The sequence below is a fragment of the Phytophthora cinnamomi genome (assembly GCF_018691715.1).
Source record: "Phytophthora cinnamomi strain GKB4 chromosome Unknown Contig99, whole genome shotgun sequence".
In the NCBI taxonomy this organism is placed as follows: domain Eukaryota; phylum Oomycota; class Peronosporomycetes; order Peronosporales; family Peronosporaceae; genus Phytophthora; species Phytophthora cinnamomi.
The window spans coordinates 483,779-503,571 of NW_027151032.1; the positions used below are offsets into that span (position 1 = coordinate 483,779).

At 55.3% G+C, this 19,793-nt stretch overlaps 10 protein-coding genes across 10 annotated transcripts; 4 read left to right on the plus strand and 6 right to left on the minus strand.

Annotated features, from left to right (window-relative positions):
- Positions 1–1,219: 1,219 nt before the first annotated feature.
- Positions 1,220–1,933, plus strand: IUM83_08447 (Replication protein A 70 kDa DNA-binding subunit; the record flags this gene model as incomplete). Its single annotated transcript, XM_067932820.1, has 1 exon — positions 1,220–1,933. The coding sequence occupies one exon, from the start codon at positions 1,220–1,222 to the stop codon at positions 1,931–1,933; it is 714 nt and encodes a 237-aa protein (XP_067783488.1).
- Positions 1,934–4,458: 2,525 nt separating this feature from the next.
- IUM83_08448 (uncharacterized protein) lies at positions 4,459–4,782 on the plus strand (the record flags this gene model as incomplete). Its single annotated transcript, XM_067932821.1, has 1 exon — positions 4,459–4,782. One exon carries the CDS (start codon positions 4,459–4,461, stop codon positions 4,780–4,782), a length of 324 nt encoding a protein of 107 aa, XP_067783405.1.
- Positions 4,783–5,632: 850 nt separating this feature from the next.
- Positions 5,633–6,486, minus strand: IUM83_08449 (putative helicase; the record flags this gene model as incomplete). The annotated part of the gene is made up of 4 exons (XM_067932822.1): positions 5,633–5,638; positions 5,731–5,973; positions 6,044–6,214; positions 6,280–6,486. The coding sequence occupies 4 exons, from the start codon at positions 6,484–6,486 to the stop codon at positions 5,633–5,635; spliced, it is 627 nt and encodes a 208-aa protein (XP_067783543.1).
- A 680-nt stretch (positions 6,487–7,166) lies between these two features.
- On the minus strand, positions 7,167–8,310 carry IUM83_08450 (putative helicase; the record flags this gene model as incomplete). The annotated part of the gene is made up of 4 exons (XM_067932823.1): positions 7,167–7,180; positions 7,248–7,764; positions 7,851–8,021; positions 8,107–8,310. The coding sequence occupies 4 exons, from the start codon at positions 8,308–8,310 to the stop codon at positions 7,167–7,169; spliced, it is 906 nt and encodes a 301-aa protein (XP_067783361.1).
- A 1,304-nt stretch (positions 8,311–9,614) lies between these two features.
- Positions 9,615–9,905, plus strand: IUM83_08451 (Bzip transcription factor; the record flags this gene model as incomplete). The annotated part of the gene is made up of 1 exon (XM_067932824.1): positions 9,615–9,905. One exon carries the CDS (start codon positions 9,615–9,617, stop codon positions 9,903–9,905), a length of 291 nt encoding a protein of 96 aa, XP_067783367.1.
- Positions 9,906–10,354: 449 nt separating this feature from the next.
- On the minus strand, positions 10,355–11,242 carry IUM83_08452 (Bzip transcription factor; the record flags this gene model as incomplete). Its single annotated transcript, XM_067932825.1, has 1 exon — positions 10,355–11,242. The coding sequence occupies one exon, from the start codon at positions 11,240–11,242 to the stop codon at positions 10,355–10,357; it is 888 nt and encodes a 295-aa protein (XP_067783354.1).
- Positions 11,243–12,531: 1,289 nt separating this feature from the next.
- IUM83_08453 (alkylated DNA repair protein AlkB) lies at positions 12,532–13,552 on the minus strand (the record flags this gene model as incomplete). Its single annotated transcript, XM_067932826.1, has 2 exons — positions 12,532–13,201; positions 13,284–13,552. 2 exons carry the CDS (start codon positions 13,550–13,552, stop codon positions 12,532–12,534), a joined length of 939 nt encoding a protein of 312 aa, XP_067783362.1.
- Positions 13,553–14,568: 1,016 nt separating this feature from the next.
- On the minus strand, positions 14,569–15,246 carry IUM83_08454 (uncharacterized protein; the record flags this gene model as incomplete). The annotated part of the gene is made up of 1 exon (XM_067932827.1): positions 14,569–15,246. The coding sequence occupies one exon, from the start codon at positions 15,244–15,246 to the stop codon at positions 14,569–14,571; it is 678 nt and encodes a 225-aa protein (XP_067783490.1).
- A 709-nt stretch (positions 15,247–15,955) lies between these two features.
- Positions 15,956–17,149, minus strand: IUM83_08455 (uncharacterized protein; the record flags this gene model as incomplete). The annotated part of the gene is made up of 1 exon (XM_067932828.1): positions 15,956–17,149. One exon carries the CDS (start codon positions 17,147–17,149, stop codon positions 15,956–15,958), a length of 1,194 nt encoding a protein of 397 aa, XP_067783358.1.
- A 746-nt stretch (positions 17,150–17,895) lies between these two features.
- On the plus strand, positions 17,896–19,177 carry IUM83_08456 (protein kinase; the record flags this gene model as incomplete). The annotated part of the gene is made up of 6 exons (XM_067932829.1): positions 17,896–17,912; positions 18,109–18,157; positions 18,235–18,555; positions 18,619–18,696; positions 18,767–18,877; positions 18,956–19,177. 6 exons carry the CDS (start codon positions 17,896–17,898, stop codon positions 19,175–19,177), a joined length of 798 nt encoding a protein of 265 aa, XP_067783360.1.
- Positions 19,178–19,793: the final 616 nt, after the last annotated feature.

Consider the following 19,793-nt stretch of genomic DNA (forward strand, 5'->3'; position numbering starts at 1 on the left):
CCGCAGCAGCCGCCACCACATGCAAGCCCAAGCCTGTCGACGACGATCTGGAGCTGGAAGGAGGCACGCGATCTGCGGAAGACGACGGAGGCTGATCCCTGGAGCCTTGATCTGGAGAGCCTTGATCTGGAGAGCCTTGATCTGGAGTACCTCGATCTGGAGTGCGCTGGCCGCCGGGCATGGTATCACTGCGATCCATCGCCAGCAAGGACACGAAGCGCGCGAATGGGAGAGGATACTACGCGACTGAGAGACGATGCAGCGAGCGAATACCGTTGCGCGGTGTTCTCTCGTGCAGGGGACGATTGTGGTGGAGCGGGGAATTAAATTATGCCGCGATCTCAACCCATCGATCAAGGGCAAGGGATGTAATACCTCGGAAGAGTGTCAAGGTCACAAGAGAGATGCCACGGAAGCCGAAAACCAATACCTGACATATTCGATCAGAATCGACGATATCGATCTCGAAAGGGATGACGCTGATCTTGAAGATAGACACCGAATCTCAGTCCCACTGATGACGCAAACACCGTAGAGAGAGTCAGCGAGGTCCAAGGAGCCAGTAATAACGCGCCAAGATTAGCGGTGTAGGAGAACAAGCAGGGTCAGTAATAGGACATGGCAACACATTAAACAGAGTTGATTTTTCCTTCTTCCTCACAAGTGGTCTTCGCCTTCGCGCTACCGGGCACGGGATATACTTTGGCCCACCCGACGTTCCGCCAAGTCAGCGACGCCACCACCCCGGACGCCAGGATTGCTTGGCCCAGCGTCCGTCAACCCTCGTTTCAACCCACCGCTAGAGGAAGCGGCAAGCAAGGAAAGGCAAGACAAGGTCACACACGAAACAAAAGGCAACCCCAGGCCAAGATCAACATCGGCCTACGAGTCTCGATCCAGGTAACCCAAGATCAACGACTCGAACCTATACCGGCGCAGCGCGTAGAAGTATCCCCGCTGCTGCCACAAGTACCCGCTGTCCGCCAGACAGTCCAAGTCTCGACCGCAAGCGCGTCTTCCGAGGTCACCCCAAGAGCGATCCAGCCCACCGACGGGTACACAAGGTGCGGATCAGCAACTTCACGGAAGATCGGAGTACCCCCTCCGTTAGTCGGCAGTTCGGGCGCCGTGTACGAGAGGAACCCCGCGATCTGCAAATTTCGCGGAGCCACTTCGCCACAAAACCGTGAAGAACCATCTGGATGCAAGTTTCATTACGATGAAGCAGTTCCACAAGGAGCCTCAGTTCATGAACACTGAGCAAAACAAAATCAAGCGCAGGGACTTCCTCGTCCGATTGGAACAGCTGCAGGCCGATGGAAATTCCATTATCTACATGGACGAGACCAATTTTAATCTTTGGCCGTCCCGCACGCGTAGTCGCAGCATTTGCAGTCGTCGCGCTGTCAAGAAAGTGCTTGCAGGGGGTAGCCAAAATCTGCAGGTGATTGCCTGTGTGGGCAAGGGTGGGGTCATTCACTACGAGACGAAGCTGGGCAGCAACAAGTACCACCACTCGAATGACTTCATTCGCAACACATTGCGAAAGTTCGCGGACGTGAGCAAGGTGGTGGTGGTGCTAGATAATGCACAATGCCACGCCCGCGCAGAGGCCGTCTTCGAGGAGCCGGAGTTTGCGGCAGCAACTCTCCTACGTTTGGGCCCCTATTCACCTATGCTTAACCCGATTGAGAACGTGTTTTCAACGTTCAAGTCGGCTGTTAAGGACTTCATGACAGAGCACCGGGCGGAGATCCTCTCTGTTCCGCCTGGTACAACGATGAAAGCGCACCGCCAACGCTTCCTGATCGAGGCTGCCGAAACGCTCTTCCCCCGCGTTGCGACCGCGCAGCTTTGTGCGTCATGCTACCGCCACACGCTCAGATTCCCCGTCAAGGTGGCGGCGCTCGAGGACATGCCAGTTGGTCGCTAAACTGCAGCAAGAAGCAAGTACTTACAATTTTCATATTTGTCAGGGTATTTGATTTGGAAGGTCTACTGTACTTGCTTAAATGCACTTGAACTTGCACATTGTGCATTTGATTTGGGTTCCAGTGCATTTGATTTTGTTCTTTGTTAACTTGGCCTTGTTCTTTGTGAACTTGGCCTGGAAAAGGTGTAGTTCGTATGTTAAATGATAGGTTTCCTCTCCATGTACCCCATGCGGAATAGTAGTTTGTATGTTAAATGATAGGTTCCCTCTTATAACAGCAATAAATCTATAAGAGAGCTTCGGGGGTTGGTGACCAAACACCTCCACTATAACCGGTGTTCTCTGTAGTCATCAAGGAGAGCTTCACGTCAACAGGGCGTCAACTGGCAGCTGGTGATGCGTCAAGGTGCGTTAGAGTTTGTCTTGATTCGAAGCTATTTTTTTCGCGTTTCCTTTTTTCATAGAATCATTCAATAGCCGCGGTTTGGCTTGACACGTCGTTCATGAACTACCATTTCACGAGCAAAGTATCAGCAGACTGAAGAGAACTGTCTTCTCAGTTTGACCCTGATAGGTTAGGTGGGCTTCCTCGAAAAGCCATGGCAGCTTCCCAATCGCACAGTCTAGGCTTCTCCTTTTAAATTTTAGCTTCATTAGACGCCTTATTATCTACTTCGACGTACTAACGGATTTCACCGATTACAAACCCTTCACAAAATAGAAACCCGGTCACGTTTTAAAATTTGGATCAGAGAATAAAAGCCCTGCACAAAATATGAACCCGGTGGAACAGTTGGTATCGAACGAATAGCAGAGGTGAGAGCTTTATTTTTCAGCCACCAATGCACCCGGTGCATTGCATTGCACCGGACCAATGGCACGCGCGTCGCTGATTGAGGAGCCCGGTAACGGACTTGGCGACGTCGAATCGTTGACGAGTAGGGCGAATATGTATTTTGTTATAACGTGACGTCATATAGAACAGGCTTTGATATACCCTTTTTCGAATGATCGCAGAAGCTCGTTAAACACGGTGCTCGACGAGATAATATACACGATATTTGAAGTATTGTAGCACAGTCAATCTTACGAAATACTTCGAAGTAAGTAACACGTTTTGATCCGATACATTTGTAGCGGAGGATTTTCCCTGCAGTTGTTATGGAGTGATTCTGAAAAGGTATTCTTTGTCGAGTTGGAGTTATTCTCTACGAGTGCCTCCCATCAAGGCGCTTACCGCATTTTTGTAACCCTACACAATTTAGAAGCCCCCCCCCCCCCAACTGTGATTGCTTTTTGTGGGCAAAAGTAAATTGTGACCCGGGTACTACTGTATTCCGTGAAATCCGTTACTTTCTTCTGGTCTGTGTCGCTTTTCGTCGCTACCGTAGGGACACTTGTACAAACTATTTGTACCATTAAAACAATAGCCCAACACAGCAAAACTTGTTATCATCGGTTAGAATTTCATCTCCGTTGCTCCCTTGTAATCTCACCGTCCTTTTGCCACGAGCGAAAATGTAGCGCTTCCCACAACAACACAGGAACAGATATTCGATGGCGCTCTCAACCCAGCAAAAGAATAGCCCTCAATATGACCAGCTTTGAAGCATCATTTCGAAGTACGGTGTCGTCACGCGTCACAACAATGTGTTCTCTCTCCATCGTCGGTTGAGGTGAAGCAAATGCACCAAACTCAGTCAGACTCTCTCTTTCATACCTCAGTCGATCGACTCGGATCGCAATTTGTCGGCGTCGTAACGGACCAGTGATACCAGACCCGGTATCACAAACCTGCAGCGCATTCTCCAATTTGCGAGCGACAAAGCTGTCATCCTCCCCATCGACACCTTATTTTCTCTGTCCCTCCAAGTCGCCGGTTTTCGACAATGAAGAGCACCGCTGCCGTTGCTGTATTCATAGCGCTGAGCATTCTAGCCGTCACGGATAGAGAGCAACCTTCGCCGAATACGCCCGCACTTCGTGGTTTACGACAGAGCGCTGACACACCAGCGACTGAAGGCGACGAAGACTTCCACCACCATCACCATCACCACCACGTGAAGAAAGTCAAGAAGATCGCCATTCCTGTTCCCGTTGAAGTGCCGCAGTATATCCCTGTTCCGGTCAGCGTTCCGTCCACGGTGGTGGCTAGCACCAACACCGCAGTGGTTGCCCCTGGAGCACCTGGAGCCCCTGGAGCACCCGGAGCTCCCGGAGCACCTGGAGCACCTGGAACACCTGGAGCAGCTGCGGCCCCCGGAACTCCCGGTGCACCTGGATCACCCGCCACTCCTGCTCCGACAACTACGGGCGGGCGCCCCGCAGCAACCCCAGCTGCGACGGTGCCCCGAAAGGCGAGGGCCACACCAGCACCGACTAGCTTTGCGGGTGCAACCACACCTGCAGCTCAACAACCCGGTGCATTCTTGCCCCCAGCAGGCGCCGCTAGTAACACCAACAACGCTCTTGGTGCTGGACTTGGTGCGACTGGTGCAACTGGTGGTGCCTTCGGTGGCAGTCCGATGGGCGGCTTCGGGGCTGGCGGTCCGATGAATGGCTTCGGCGCTGGCAACCCGATGAGTGGTCTCGGTGGCGGGATGTTCGGCGGTGCTGGTGCTGGGATGAACGTCGGTGGTGGATTCAACGGAAACGGCATGGGTGGCTTCGGTATGCAAGGCGGGAATGGAATCAGCGGCCAAGGCGCAAATGGGAACTTCGGCTCGGTTGGTGGTAACGGACTCGCGGGTGCAGCCGGAGGCCAAGGTGCGGCAGGTTTTGGAGGTGGTGTGCCCATGGGCTCTGGCAATGGCTTCGGAAGAGGATTCAATCGCCAACGCCGTCGTTAACGTCACAGTTGAGTGAAATCGTGAAGCGCAGAGCTGGCGCATTGTTCATGTTCCATACAACTTGAAATTTTGTTTCGGAAGTTGAAGATAAAAAGAAAACTTAGTTGTAGCGCGGCCACAAAAGCATCTCAAAACGGTTGTACAGTGTCTATCCACATTATTCACCAGTGGACGAGTTGTCATATGCATATTTTATGAAGGACCTCGACGCACAATTTTAAACAGTTCTTCCGCTGGAAATGTCCGAAATCTGGAGGAGGCACTACTTGTGTTAGTCCGCGATCGACATCATACGCTCATTGCGTAAGAATGTGTGGTGTGACGTTGGGTGTCAGTTCGGCGCTTGCGTTTCCTACCAGAGGACACCGACTCCAGTTGCAAAGGCAGCACCTCGCGACGGACAGCTTGTGACGGGCTGCTCAGATACTCAAGTGTGCGTGAAGGCGAAGTATACTGCGAATGGCGAACTCCAGCTTCGGTTTTTGCATGCTTCAGTTTTCGCTTCCTCAAGGGAGTCGTGACAAGGCAACGGGGAGATAGCGACTGGAAAACCTTGGCTGCACCGCCATCCGACTCAGACTCCGTTGTAATATCACTGACGACATCGTTTGCACTCAACTTTCCTCCGCTAACGTGGCCGGGTATGACATCGGGCTCGCTAGGCACTGTCGGTTCGCTCTTTTCAGAGCTCTTCTTCGGGGATGCCAAGGCTCTCGTTTTGACCTTGTCCATCGCGTTATGAACGGGACTAACTACCATGGACCCACTGCCCCCTTTCAGACTGCTGCCATTTGCCTTCGTCTTCGGTTTCAACGCTGGTTTGATGGTACTTGGACCACGTACAGCAACATCACCACTGGATTGGACAGCCGTTGGCTGCGAAAGAGCATCCCGACAGCAGGAACAGAACCAGTCGCCCTCGGGGACATCTAACAGAGCTGGTCGTACACAGTTGAGGTGATATGCCCGTTCACAGCCATCACAGCACAGTAGCTTGCCGCCCTTCAAGCACATCTCGCAGTATTCCCTGTGTTGGTCTGCACCAGGCCGCAGTCGAGCCAGTCGCTTGGCTTCCTTTGTTCTCTTTTTCTCCCGCTGTCGCTCATGCCATTGCTCGTAGTCAGGCGTTTTCTTCCACAAGTAAAACTTGCTCACCAACTCGCGAGTTGTCACCTGCCGACCAAGTCTCCTCTGATCATTGAGCACATGTGAAAGTTAGTCGTCATATTTGCTGCCAAATGCCGAAACTTGGCCCATCTACCTTGACGAGGTGAAATTTCTTGCCGTGTCTATCGATGGCCTTCTCAAATATGAATTTGTGAATCCGTTCCGCCTCTTCTCGTTTTAGCCTCAACTTCTCCCGACGAGCGTCGTGGATGATCTCCACTGCAGCAGGGACGGCATAGTCCGCTTCGAACAGGGATTGCAGTGCCTAAACAACACAATACATTCAGCCCCCACAATTCAACAATCCGTTCATTGCAAAGCATAATTCACCATCTCCGTCTCTTTGGGCCACGCATACGTTTCAACGAATTCCACAATCTGGACAGCGGAGAGTTTGGGGCGCTCGCCGCCGCGCCAGCCCCACCGCTGGCAACACTGCGGCGCGTATAGCTGCTGGTCCCGCTGTTGCTCGGCCGCGGTCAGCAGCGCCGGGATCTCCGCTCGACAATCGGCGGCGTCCGGCTCGGACACGGCCATTCTCGAATTGATGACACTCCACCCACCCACTGATTTGGTCTTATCCTGTGTTCTTGAGAAATGAATCAATTTTTCTGTCGCATCTCTGGAAACAGCTTTCAAAAAATAGGCTTGCTCTACGATCGATGACCAATGAGCTCCACCTGTTTGCTGTAAACTTCTACTGTACATGTACAAAGGTATAATAGTACCGATGAGCTTCAGAGGATGTTTTGCATCTGGTGTTGGGGACACAACGCTGCCGGAGTCTCGATCCATATTACGGCAACGAAAAAAAATAATAAAAAACAGAAACATTATCCTGACGATTCAGCTGTCGAACCGGGATGGAGGGATGCGACGCGGTGCCAGCATCTTCCGATGACGCTTCCTGCCCGAGCCCGGCCTCTCCAACTGCGCAGGTGCAGCTCTCCTTACGCCAGCTGGAGAAGACTCGACAGAATGCTCCACGAACCCGCTTGGTGCCGCGTGAGATGAGTCACTTGTCGGCCCAGTAGGCTGGATTTCTGCTCTGGGTTGCCGTTGCTGCCCAGCAGGTGAGCCCTCTGCAGGGCTTCTTGACTGCTGAGCCGCTCCACTGCTTCGACTACTACCTGCTCCAGAAGACGATGACGGAATTTTTATGCCGGTACTATCCGACTCGTTGTCTGTCAGGCTTCCAGGGTTTCCGGCGCTCGGGCTCAGCTCTTCTGTACTGGGAAATTCAGATGTGTTGCTGCCATGATCGCTCCGTGAATCGTCATTAGAGTCTGAACCAGCACCTTCGTCGTCATCTTCATCATCATCCGAGTAATCGCTTTGGTCGTCTTCGTCCTCGTAGCTACTGGCATCCGTAATTGCTTCGCTCAACGAGCGCGCGACACCAGGGAAAGGGGCACTAGCAAGACCGAACTCGCTTGGCATAAGCTTCGGCTTTGGACCTCCAAATGCCTTCTGGCAGTGCGCGCAGAACCAGTCTTCATCTTGGCGGGGTATTTTAGTGATCGGCGGCTGGACGCAGCTGAAGTGGTATGCACGCGCACAGCCGTCGCAGCAGAGCAACTTCCCTCCCGTCGCGCACAGCTCGCAGCGCTCGTTGTGGTAGCCCAGGAATGTCTTCGTCTCGGAATCTTCATCCGAATCGTCGCCCCAGTGGCGCATCAGTGCGGCTTCCTTCTTTTTCTTCTTGGTCCTCTTCACCGTCTGTCGTAGCCTCCACTCCCTGAACTCCGGCGTGCGCTTCCACAGGTAATACTTACTCACTACCTCGCGCGTTATCACCTTCTTCCCAAGCGCCTTCTGCTCAAGAAAAAAAAAATATCAATGTGAATATTTATCTGACCCCACGGGGGTTAGCACTGCTAACTTAGCAGCTCCGTACGTACCTTTACAAGGTGGAACTTCTTGCCGTGCGTCGTCACTGCATTTGTAAACTCTTCGGACGGCAGACGCTCGTCCCGATCACGTCGCGCCTTGTATTGTTCTCGGCGGGCAGCGCGGAGCAGTCGCACGGCCTTGGGCACGTCGAACTCGCCCTCAAACAGGCACTGCAGCGCCTGCAAACCATGGCAAATGGACATGCCGGTGGTTAGAGTGATATCGCGTCACAATGCGTTCCACTATTGCTGCGGACCAACGCACCAGCTCCGTCTCCTTGAGCCACGCGAACTCCTTGAGGAACTCCTCGATGTCTTCCGCTGGTGGCGGCGGCGCGGCGCCTTCGTCCCGCCGCTCGCCCCACCGCTGCTGGCACTGTGGTGTGTACACCAGCGCGTCGCGCTCCTGCTGCGACAGCATGGGCGGGATCTCCGCTCGACAGGCGGCGGCGTCCGCCTCCTCCGCCATCACGTTGCTTTGGTCCGCGCGATGGTCGTTTGTGCCTTCAAGACTCTAAATTTGGTCCCCTGGACCAAAAAAAAGAGACTTCAACTTGCGGGCTGCAACGTACTGTGGACGCTAAAGCCATATAGTCGAGAAGCTACATGTATTTCCTGTTGAGAAAATCTCCAGTGGGGAGAGCTGGTAAGCCGCGAAAGTTACAACAATAGCATGCTCCGAAAAAATTGTTCGCACACAACACCAGAAACGTCTTTCCTGCAATGGGGTAGTCGCTCTGGGAGGTTTTGCGTCCACGCCCTGTACCAAGGCTATTGAAACTACTGAGGTCTAACGCACGGCAGCTAATACCCCGTCGCGAAAGCGTCTCGCTTGCAGATCGATGCGGCACGGCAAAAGGTGCCAGCGCATGTAACCCCGCTCAGTGAGTCGTAGGCACACATCGCATTACCTCCCACCCTGGCGCCTCCGATGACCGGGAATATTGTTTCCAGCGTCTCGCGTGTCTTTGAGGCGACCTCGGCGACTCATTTGGGGGCCGGTGGATGTTACTCCAGCGAGCGAACCGTTCCGGACTCCGTCCTCGCCCTCTTCTGCGCAACCGTTACCACGTGCTCGCGGCCTCGCTCAGGGCCCTGAGTTCATCATTTGCGCTCGGCACCGCAGATCGGAAGAGCCCGCGTGCAACAGTTGCGCCAGACTCAATGGCGACGTTCCAGTATGACGCCGTTATGCCCGTCACCGCAGTTGCGGCGCTGCTGCACATGCAAGACAAGCCCGAGGTCCTGACGCCCGAGGAGGAGGCGCAGCACCGTCGGGAGCGCCGCCGTCGCCAGTGCCGCATGAGTCAGCGGCGCTACCGCGACAAGAAGGGTTCGGCTGAGTACAACCTCAAGCTGGACGTCAACAACCTGCGCGAGCACGTGCAGCGCCTGCAGGGTATGCGCGAACTGCTGGAGACCAAAATCTGGAGCACACGCCTGGCGCGCGAGGGCGCCGTGCTCAAAGCCGCCGAGCAATACTACACGGTCTTCGCACACGGGCTGCACAACCCCGAGGCGGGCGGTGACCGAGTGCAGAAGTGCTTCGACATGCAAGTGGGCTTCGTGAGGGCCTTCATGGACAAGGACGTCGAGTTCGGCGACTCCCGAGGAGTCTCGGCCGTGATCGATCAGTGGCATCTGTACACGCAGTTCCACGCCAACCTGTCAGTGCGCATGCTGTCGGCCGAGGTTTGCGGCACCGAGAACGCGCCCATCGTCGTGGCGAAGGGGATACTCGCCGTCCGGCTGAACCGCGGCTCCATCGAGCACATGTTCCCACACATCCTCGCGAACGAGGAGCTGGTGCAGGTTCTGCTCAGCCGCGAGATCGAGTACCCGACCTGCACCACGTACGTGTTCAACGAGCGCTCGCAAGTGGAGCGCCAGGACCTCGACGTCGACTTCATCGCCGGCATCAACCAGCGCCTGGGCAGCACCTACGCCACCTCGCGCATCATGCAGCGCGCGCTGATCTCCGACTGCTGCAAGCTCGGCCAAGTCACGCCCGTCGAGCTGGACGAGAGCAACGACAGACTCGGCCTGTCCTACATTATGTCGTAGGAGTGTCGTCAAACTTAGCCTCTGCTCGCAGGCAAATCTATCCCCATGTTTTACAAACCAAGTTGAAGTCGTCACGGAGGCCTTTTTGTTTTCACCTGGAGTCCCCGAGCCAGGACTGCGTCGCGCTAATCCGCCAAGGTGCTTTCACACCCAACAGGCGCTAGCAGGCCGGCAGGATCATGGAGCCAGGCAGCCTCACGGCGAGGCAGTGCTCGACTTCAGTCGGCTTCCACCAGTAGTTGAAGCGGTTGAACCGCCGCGTGTCTATAGCGGATGGCGTTCAGCTATAAAAGTACAGTACAGTATTGTCCTCCGTCAAGGTGAATCGAGCTAACACTTATATTATTGATGCGCTGTCCAGCGAGATAGTTCTCCAGGGCCAGCGAGGTCTTTCATACGGCGAGACTAAAACTAATAGGTTGTGCGGGCATCGGATCCTTGCTGCGCTGTCAGGTCATGATAAAATCCGGGTCCAGGCGCGACGAGTCGTTCAGCCCGGCCCGCTCCAGCTCGCGGTCCACCATGCCGCGCTGTCGCCGACCGTCTGCGGTGTCATCCTCAACGCTCGCACTCAGCTTGGAGCCTTCAGCGAGCAACGCGCCTTGCAGAACATACGACGCGTCGATAGCGCTGCCGAGCAAATTGCTGAGTCCGCCGAGATAGTCCACCTCCCAGTCGAGACGCTCGACCTGCGCGCGGTCGTTGAAGGAAAAGGTGGTGGTCGTCCGGTACTCGACCACGTGGTCGATCAGCATGGACGCGAGCTCCGGGTTGTCGAGTGCGCGCGGGTAGATCTTCTCGAGGGTGACGCGGTTGATCAGTACGGTGAGCGTGCCCTGCGCCACGACGACGGGCGAGTCGTTGGAGCCGAAGACCTCCGCGGACACGAAGCCCGACTCGATCCACGCGTGGAACTGCGTGCGGCGGTGCCACTGCTCGAGCACGTCTCGTAGCCCGTGCGCGTCTCCAAACTGCACGTTCGGATCCAGGAACGCGCCGAGGAAGCCCAGCTGCATTTGGAAGCATCGGCGCACGTTCTCGCCGCCGGCCTCGGGGTTGTGCAGCCCCTGCTCGAACACGGAGTAGTACTGCTCCACGGCCTTGAGCACGGCCGCGTTCTGCGCGAGCTTGGAGCTCCAGAGCTTGGTCTCCAGCAGCTCTCGCAGGCCCTTGAGCGACTGCACGCTCTCGCGCAGGCTGTTGACATCCAGCTTGAGGTTGTACTCGGTCGAGCCCTTCTTGTCGCGGTAGCGCCGCTGGCTCACGCGGCACTGCTTGCGACGCCGCTCCAGGCGCGAGGCCTCGTCCGTGGGCGTGGGCGTGGGGTACTGGGCCATCGCGCGTGTCCTGGCGGCGCGTGCGTTTCACGAACTCGGATGCGCGGCACGAGGCAAAACGTTTAATGAGGTGTGCCATTCTGTGGAGACCGGCCTCCGGCTATTTCGAGTCGAAACGCGGCGACAAGAGACGCGCGCCATGTCGTTTCGTTCGTGTGTGGCTAGTTTTGAAATTTGCAGAAAATAGATGTCAAGTAGTGATGCTATTGGCATCGAAGTATCAGAACTTCAGTTAGGAAAGCACCACCTTTTGTCAAATAGAAGAATCATGGTCGCACTCGTTAAGAAAACCAAAGAAGTTAAAATGGCTTAAAAGTTAGGACGACAGGCCCCTGACTCACTGAACTCATGAGCGTCATATTTTTCACGACACCGCGCTGCTTGGGTCGGCAACAGGGCTCGGCGCCAGCGTCGGGACGGCCTGCGCTGCCTCTGCTTGTGTTACGCTTAGCCGCTCGGCGAGCAGAAGCTGCGCCGTGCTCTCAGCGCGTGCAACCTGCAAGTTCGCAGAGCGCCCTGAAGGATCGCAGCCAACGGGGCAATGCTTGGTTTTACTTGCGAGCGTCAATCTGCCGTTACGACCGCCTGGAATGGGACGAGCTCCGCGTGGGTATGTAGCGGTACCTATCATTGCGGCCGGCAGACAACTTAGCAGGTAGACTAGCGCTAGCGCGGTTTGCAGGGGGACAAGTTGCCGCGCTCAATTGACCAGCAGCCCCAAATTGGGGCTGCTACAGTAGTCAATTCGGGGCCCAAAGACACGAGCTGTCGTCCTGCCACAGTTGAACCTCGTTGCAGTGGCCGCGCCGCATAGAGATGCAGTGATGACAGAGTGTATCCATTTGTTAAAGATTTCCAACCTGTGGTCCAGAGCTGCTTGCTGCGTGCTCTTGAGCTTTTGAGCCCGCAGCATAGGGATTTTGCGAACCCCGTCAAGCTGAGCCGAGCCAAGATCAACAGACGCTCAATTAACTGGTCTCCTTCTCATCTCTCCAGTCGCCACCTCAGATGGCACACGCCTGGGCGGTGCTGCGACCGAATTTAAACGGATACCGCAAGCGCGACATTGCCCGGTGAACGCGGGCGTCTTCCATTCTGTCGGGCCGAGTGCTGAACTCTGGCTTCTCCTGACGAAACGCGGCAGTCGTCCACTGGCTGCAGCGATCTTCTACATTCGCCATCTGGGCAACGTGAGCACGAGTTGGTGGTACTGTACTTGCTCTCTGCTCGCTGCTACAGTATCAGATGAGTCGTCATTCGTCATGGGGCAAAGGGGTCTCTATTTCCAGTTAATCGGTGGACGGGGATACAGATTCAGCCGCTGGGTACACCTGCCGCACGTTGATGTTAATGCGCTGGGTGCCCAGGTACGTGCGCACAGCTTCATACTCCTCCCGGTCATCCTCGTCCTGAGGAAGCGCGTCGAATGTGTCGCTCGGCAGGTCAAATGGGGTGGGCAGCACGCGAGCCACGCCGTGGTAGCACGTCCTGGATTCCCCGCCCATGATGGCGATGTCACCGCTGCGCAGCAGAATCTCAAGCGGTGGGTCGTCCTTGGTGTGTCCACCCATGAGGAACACACAGCAACTGCCGAGCGAGAGCGACACTACGGGGTGATCCATCGTGTACTCGACGTCGTCTAGATGGCCGCCCATGGCCGACTTGCTCTTGTAGAAGTTGACAATCACCGCCTCGGCCGAAAGCGTCATGCCACACGCGCTTGCGCAGCGAGCACCGAGCTGCTGCAACAACTTGGGCACGGCGGAAAAGCTGTGTCGATAGTATTTCCGTGCAGTCCAGTCGTAGTGGTAGCCCAAGGCCGCCCAGCACAACTTCGAGAGCAGTGGAGACGCCGCCGGGTCCAGCGGGTGCGACTCGCGCGCCTTGCGCCAAATGTCTGTCATTTGCTTGTTCTGCTGGTGCATGTTGGTCACGTGCGGCTCCTCCGTAAACTCGGTCCTGCAGCCATGGAAGATGACGACAAACACCAGTGATCAGCACTCGCTCTCGTAGCGACAGCAACCGGCGGCACCTCACGTACAGGCAGGCGTGCGCGAATTGCAGCTGCGTCTTGGCGTCAAGGGCGTCGGGGATCACGCAGAAGCCGCGGTGCGAGGCGCCGAACGCGTCGAAGGCCAGCACAGGCCGCTCCTCGTCCTCCGGGCCCCACTTCCAGGAGCCCACGCGCCGCACTTTTGCATGCTGCTCCTTGGTCAGGTTGCGCGGGTCCAGCAGCGCCTCGTCGGTCAGCAGATCCGCGTCCGTCGCGCGCTTCCAGCGCTTCTCGCTCGCCTTGTACGCCGCCGCCATTTGCTCTGTCACCGCTGGAGTGGCCGCATTTCGGTGCCGTAGAAATGCACAAATAACCGAAACGTTACGGTTTCGATATTTAACTGTGTGTGGTGTGTATTTCAGATAGGAACGCAATACCAGATATGTTAGTTTTGTTTTACAGTTAGTGATAGATTTCTGCCCAGCAGCTGGTTTCCACTCAGCAGCATGTTTCTCCGTGAAAAAGAAACCTATTTGAAAACCTCTTAGCTGAAAAGCAGCGGCAGTATTTCACACATGATGAGGGAATGAACTTTACTTCGAGTCTGAGAACTGTCCGCAACTGTGTGAAATCTGCACCGACCAACTTCCGGCCCCACGAACCCAAAGTCATCTCCGCGTTCGAAAGCATAAATATTGTTGAGCTGGAAGGTTTCCCCCTTTTTGAACCGGATTATTATCTTAGCTTCTCAAATGAGGAGTGATTGGGATTGCACCGATAGCAGCCCAGGAATCGTGAAGCTACTGCACTGCAGTACACTGTAGCTGGTTCCTGGAGCTACCTCTGGATTGCGGTACGCTAGTGTGTGTACCATACCACAGCACAAGTATGCGTCGTTCTCATTTGATAATACTTCCAACTTTAGACTACGTGTATTATACATGCACTGATCAGCCAGCAATTGCCTGTTCGCGCACTGCACCGCCTTTGCGGAAGATTGGAGGCTCCGGCTCATGCTGTGGCAGAATGTCCGCATGTAATAGTCGCGCAAGTCCTTGACAGGCCCATCCCGAGTGCTTGCAGAGCTTCTACAGCTCGTGCCAAGAGTATCTTGGTAGTACATGTAACAGAACTTACGTTTGTAGTAGGATGCATTCCCGTCCTCGGTTGAGAAGAAAACGTTTTAACTTTTATATTACTGCGGCGTCGCTCTGCTTTCCTTTTCTAGCAATGATAGATAAACTCGGAGCTCGTTGCGACAGCCTCTGTCCATTTCACGCATCTTATCAACCAACGACCAGCACACCATCAACACGCATTCCCAACGAGGCGTCTAGAGCAGCAGCAAAGCCGAGGCCGACACGGCGACCACCGTCAAACTGGAGAGGGCTACCTCCGCGGCTCCACTTGTACCACTGCCACTAGCGTCCCCGGACGATGACTTGGAGGCAGTCGAGAGCGACGGGCACGGAGCTGCCGTCGCGGTCTTTAACGTAGGGCAAGGTGCCGCCACCGAACCATCAGATGAAGTCGACGCCGTCTGCAACGATGGACACGGGCTTTTGCCAGACGTGCTGCTGCTGCTGCTGCTGCTACTGCTGTAGTCGGTTGCGCCGCTGGAGCTGCTGGACAGCGCAGGCTGCGGCAATGATGGACAGGGGGTCTTCGCTGTGGTCGCAGCAGCAGGCGGGGCCGCTGTTGCTTCCGGTGCAGCTGGAGTCGCCGGGGCTTCTGTCGCTACTGGAGCCTCGGTGGCTGCTGGGGCTGCAGGGACCTCGGTGGCTGCCGGGGCTGCTGCCGGTGAATTGGCGGCGCTGGTGGCCTGCGGCAGTGAAGGACACGGCGTCTTGCCTGTGTCAGCGTCGGACGCCACCAAGCCGGCGTTGCCGGCGGCCGACAGGTCTGTGTTGCCGAAGGTGATGGAATTGGTGTCCGCGGCGTCAACGCCTCCGGGGTTCGAGGCCAGCGCCACGCAAGCCGCCGCGATCACCGCGAGCTTCGTCACTTGCATTCTCCGCTGGTTGGTACGGTCCTGTGCGGCGTCAAGTCGGTCGGCTCCTCTGCGGAGATTGTCGAGTGGGCAGCGCCTGCGGGCATGGCGCCAGAGTGGTTTGGCCCAGACATCCGCGTCGTGGTCAAGCACTTCGCGCAGAGGCGAAAACAGACCCTGGGAATCGCGAAAGCAGCTGGCGGCATTCTGGTGGTGTCTGGTGGGTATCGAACGGTAACTGATATTGCGCGGTAAATGGTGATGCTTCCAAGTTGGAATTTCCGACGCGGAAGCAGGCTGCGTTCACGACAGGGTTATAGTTTGGCCGTCGAAGCGAAGTTTTACTCCAGAAGATAAGCAAGGAGGGTCGCTTGGGTACATTCATGTATTGCGAAGGATGGTTATTGGCTTTGACCCGCCTCAGTCGCTGCAGCGACGCAGTTGTAAAGCGGTACCGTGGCTCTCGAAAGTGTTGGCAATGCCTTTTCAAAAGGCAGGAAGATCATAGGATGGTGATGCAGAGGCTGGTCCGTCTGAACCTCGGCCCGGCGACGGCGTGGGGGGGGACAAGAATGGTTGATTAGCTTTAAATGGCGCCGGCGATCTCTCTCACTGTATCGACGAGCTCTACTGCACTTCTGTCTGCAGTAATGACATCTCGGAACATTTGACGCACATACATGGACGGCACGAGACTTCTGGTTAGTGGATCGCTGACCACGGAGCAACTCTATAGGAGCAGGTAGACGGCCGAGACAGCCACCGCTGCCAGCGCAGGCGCAATCCGATCGGCGGCAGCGGAGCTCTGCACGTTGGCGCTGCCGGAGGTCTGCTGCTTCTGAACGGCGTTGTCCGGGGTGGTGGTGGACGGCTCTGTCGGCTGCGGCAACGACGGGCACGGTGTCTTGGGCTGCGGGAGCGACGGACACGGCGTCTTGGTGTTGTTGTCGTCCGGCTGCGGCAGCGTGGGGCACGGAGTCCTTGCCGTGGACGTCGATCCATCTTCCTCATCGATGGAGGTGGGCGCCGGCGTCACATCGCCGCCGCTCTGGTCTTCCGTTGTGCTAGATTCCTCCGTCTCGCCAGCGCTGCCCTGGTCTTCCGTCGCGCCAGACTCCTCCGTCTCATCGTCGCCAGTCGGAGTGGTTGGCTCCGGGGTGACATCTCCAGATTCATCCACCGAGGTATCCGTGGACGTGTCCGTCGTGGTTTCTGTAGTTTCGTCGGTAGACCCAGTGGCGGCCGGAGTGGCTTGCGGCAGTGACGGGCACGGGGTCTTGGCCGGTGTAGAGTCCTCACTTGCCGGCGTACTCGGCGCAGGGGTCACCTCGGCCGTCGGCGCCTCAGGTGTTGTCGGTGCAGGAGTCACTTCAGCGGCAGGTGTCGCTGGCGCTGGAGTCCCCTCAGCGGTGGGCGTCGCGGGAGCAGGAGTTTTCTCAGCGGTGGGCGTGGTTGCCGCTGGTGTTGCCTGAGGCAGTGTCGGGCACGGTGTTTTTGCTGGAGCTGGTGTCACATCGGTCTGCTGCACCGAGGTGTCCGTGTACTTGTCCGGGTTGTCATCTGAGAAGGTTGGAAGTAGCGTCGCGGCGGTGTCGATCCCCTTCTTGCTGGTCACCGCCTTGTTTTTTAACGCGGTGTCCGGCTTAGAGAACGTCTCCGTTTGCTGCGTTTGCTCCGTCGAGTCGGTCTGCTGTATGGACTGGGTCGCGTCATCTGAGAAGGTTGGAAGTAGCGTCGCGGCGGTGTCGATCCCCTTCTTGCTGGTCACCGCCTTGTTCTCGAGCGAAACATCGGCGGGCACGACGACTCCGACCGTGTCGCTCTCGCCTGCGACTTTCGAGTCCTGGAACGAGACAGCTGACGAGGTCGAAATAGCAACCGAGGCCATGGCCATCACGAGCGCCAACTTCATCGGTGTGCGCATGGTTCAATCGTCGACTAGAGTTAATCAATCGCCCTGTGGTTTGCTCTTCCTTTCCTGCTGTGAAGTCGGAGGTTCGGACAGCAAGCCGGCGGATCTGCGAATGCCCTGGTCTCCGTGCACTGGTCTGGGGCTGGGCACATAACCGGATGGTGAAGGGGGAGACACTTCCGTTGATCACTGTACGCGCCATTAATCGGCCTCGATTCGACGAGAGAGGAGTCGCTTTTTTAGCGTTGCAGGCGAAAGTACATGTACCAACGGGATTTTTTTCTCGTTCGCACTGCCGCTCGACTCGGTGCATGTTGCAGTGAGCTGTACCCCCATGAAGCGGAGTCGTTGAATGGTATTGCAACGAAATATTCCTGCCGGCCACAGAAAGCCGTGATGAACGCATGTCTCGCGACATTGTGAGCAGGGCTCGAGCACGAGGACACGTGAGCTGCAACTTGCAACTTGTACAAGCTGTAGAAGTTGTGTGGCTTAGCCTGCCGGTACACCCACAAGTCGCCGTGGCTTTCATTTCAGCGTGAAGAAAAGCGCACACACACAACTTCAATTCCCGCGACGTCAAGTGTTTGAGTTCACCTTGGTGCCTAAACTGAGAACGTTTGTCTATTGCCAAGACCACTGTGTGATATTTGTATCAAAATGAAGATGTAAATGCATAAATGAATAGCAGTTGATTCGAACGTAACGGCCAGTTATTTGGGGTTGTGGCATTTTCATCCATCGTCGTAGCTACAGCAATGGGCCCCAAGAAGAAGTGCGTACGAACGCGGTAGTCGTTGCAGCATCTGCGGTTTTATTGACCGCACTTGGATGCGTGAACCTTTGATGCAGAAACAAGAAGGCGGGAGCGTCAACTACGAGCACAAATGCTGCCATCGCTACGAATGAATATCCTTTCCCTACAAATTTATCTGCTTAGTGACTGTATCATTTAAGCTCAGGAACGTTAGACGCCTTGACCGTGTTTATGGTTCTTGTCGGTTTGCACGGATGAGCTTCGTAAGCGGGTCGAGGAAGCGGAGGCCCAATTACGCGAGGAGGCCAAAATCATCGAACGTATGACCCGCGACAACAAGAGTAAGCAGGACCAGATCAACGCAATGGAGAATTTGCTGCAGCGGGAGGCTGAAAAGCACCAGGAAACACTTCGCCTACTGGAGGACGAGCACGCAACGCAGAAACAGCAAGCTGAGCATGAGATCGACGTTCTGCGCCGTCAAGTTTGCCAGCTAGAGCTGCATGTAGAGGCCTATGATGTCCTGGAAGCAGCCAACGTCAAGCTGCGCGATCGTGTTGAGCAACTTATGCAAGAAATGGAGCAAGAGAACAAGACTCACGCCGAGGAAATCCACAAAGTGCGGCTCGACATGTTTAATCACAAAATGGCGCTAGAAAAGGTAGTCTCACCTCAGTTTGCTGCGAGTGCGAAGTTTCATCATCATCTCATTTGATATCTGTAGACGTTTCGTAAAGCCCTTCAAGAACTCGATGCAGATTATCTCAAGAAGGCATTTAATGCCATGTCGGAAGAAAGCAAGGTATTCTGCAGTAACGTAGTGGTATTTTTTCTGCTGCCTGTAACGCTGACACGCAGGTTTTACTTGCTAGAACGCACTGGTGGCAAATGCCAAACTGAAGGACGAACTCCAACTACAGAGTATCGGTGTGGACAATTTGATGCACCGATTCACGCAGCAGGCAAAGCACTTCCAGCGAATGGTGAGCTTCTACTATCTCCCCATCTGGCTGTCGTAATGTCATTGACAAGAATGGGGTTGTCATTAATTCATCTCGCAGAAAGTAGAGAATGAGATTTTGGAGCAAGAAAGCCACCTTCGGTTGAGAGAGGTGGCCACGATGAAGAAAATGCACTTAACAGCTGCCCGAACTATCGATAAGCTAAAGGGAGATGTCAGTAAAGAAGAACAGGAGTGGAAAGAGCATACGAACAAAGTAATCGAAGACCTTCGGCACGATAATCAGCATCTTCAGAAACTTCACGAGCTCACGCAGGTATAGCAACCAATTCCCGCAATTCATACTTTGTCGCGATGAGCTAACGTATTTGGTTCTTACCTCAGAAACGTTGCAACAAGTGGAAGTCAAGATGTATGGAACTTACCGAACGTGAGGCAGCCCGACGAATGGATGAACAACGTGTCAAGACTGCCCCAACTGCAGCCACAGCACTGTCGTCCATGATTCGTGCTCATAGCCAACCGGCATTTTCTCCACATGTGACACCAACAGCAATCTTCTCTGCCCAAGAAAGAGTTCCCTCTATCAACTACGACGAAATGTGGAGTCACAGTTTTGCTGTGAGAACTAACCAGCAACACGACCTTCCCGTGGGTGACAACGAAAAGCTCAACAAGAAGAAGAAAAAGCAAGGCAAGATTGTCTTCCAGCCAGTCGATGGTGATGTTCCTGCTAACTCGATCGAGCAACTGAATCGAATTGCTAGCTCGGATCTAGATATGGTTTTGACCCGAGCAGTCGACACCTCAACCACACGGAGAAAAACGCACCGCCTTCCTCAAACCGTTCTTCCTCGTAAAGGACAGAGCGTCGATGCGTTCAATTTCTCAGGTTAGGATAGTAGTGATCGCAACGACAAGGTAAAGATTTGGTTTTA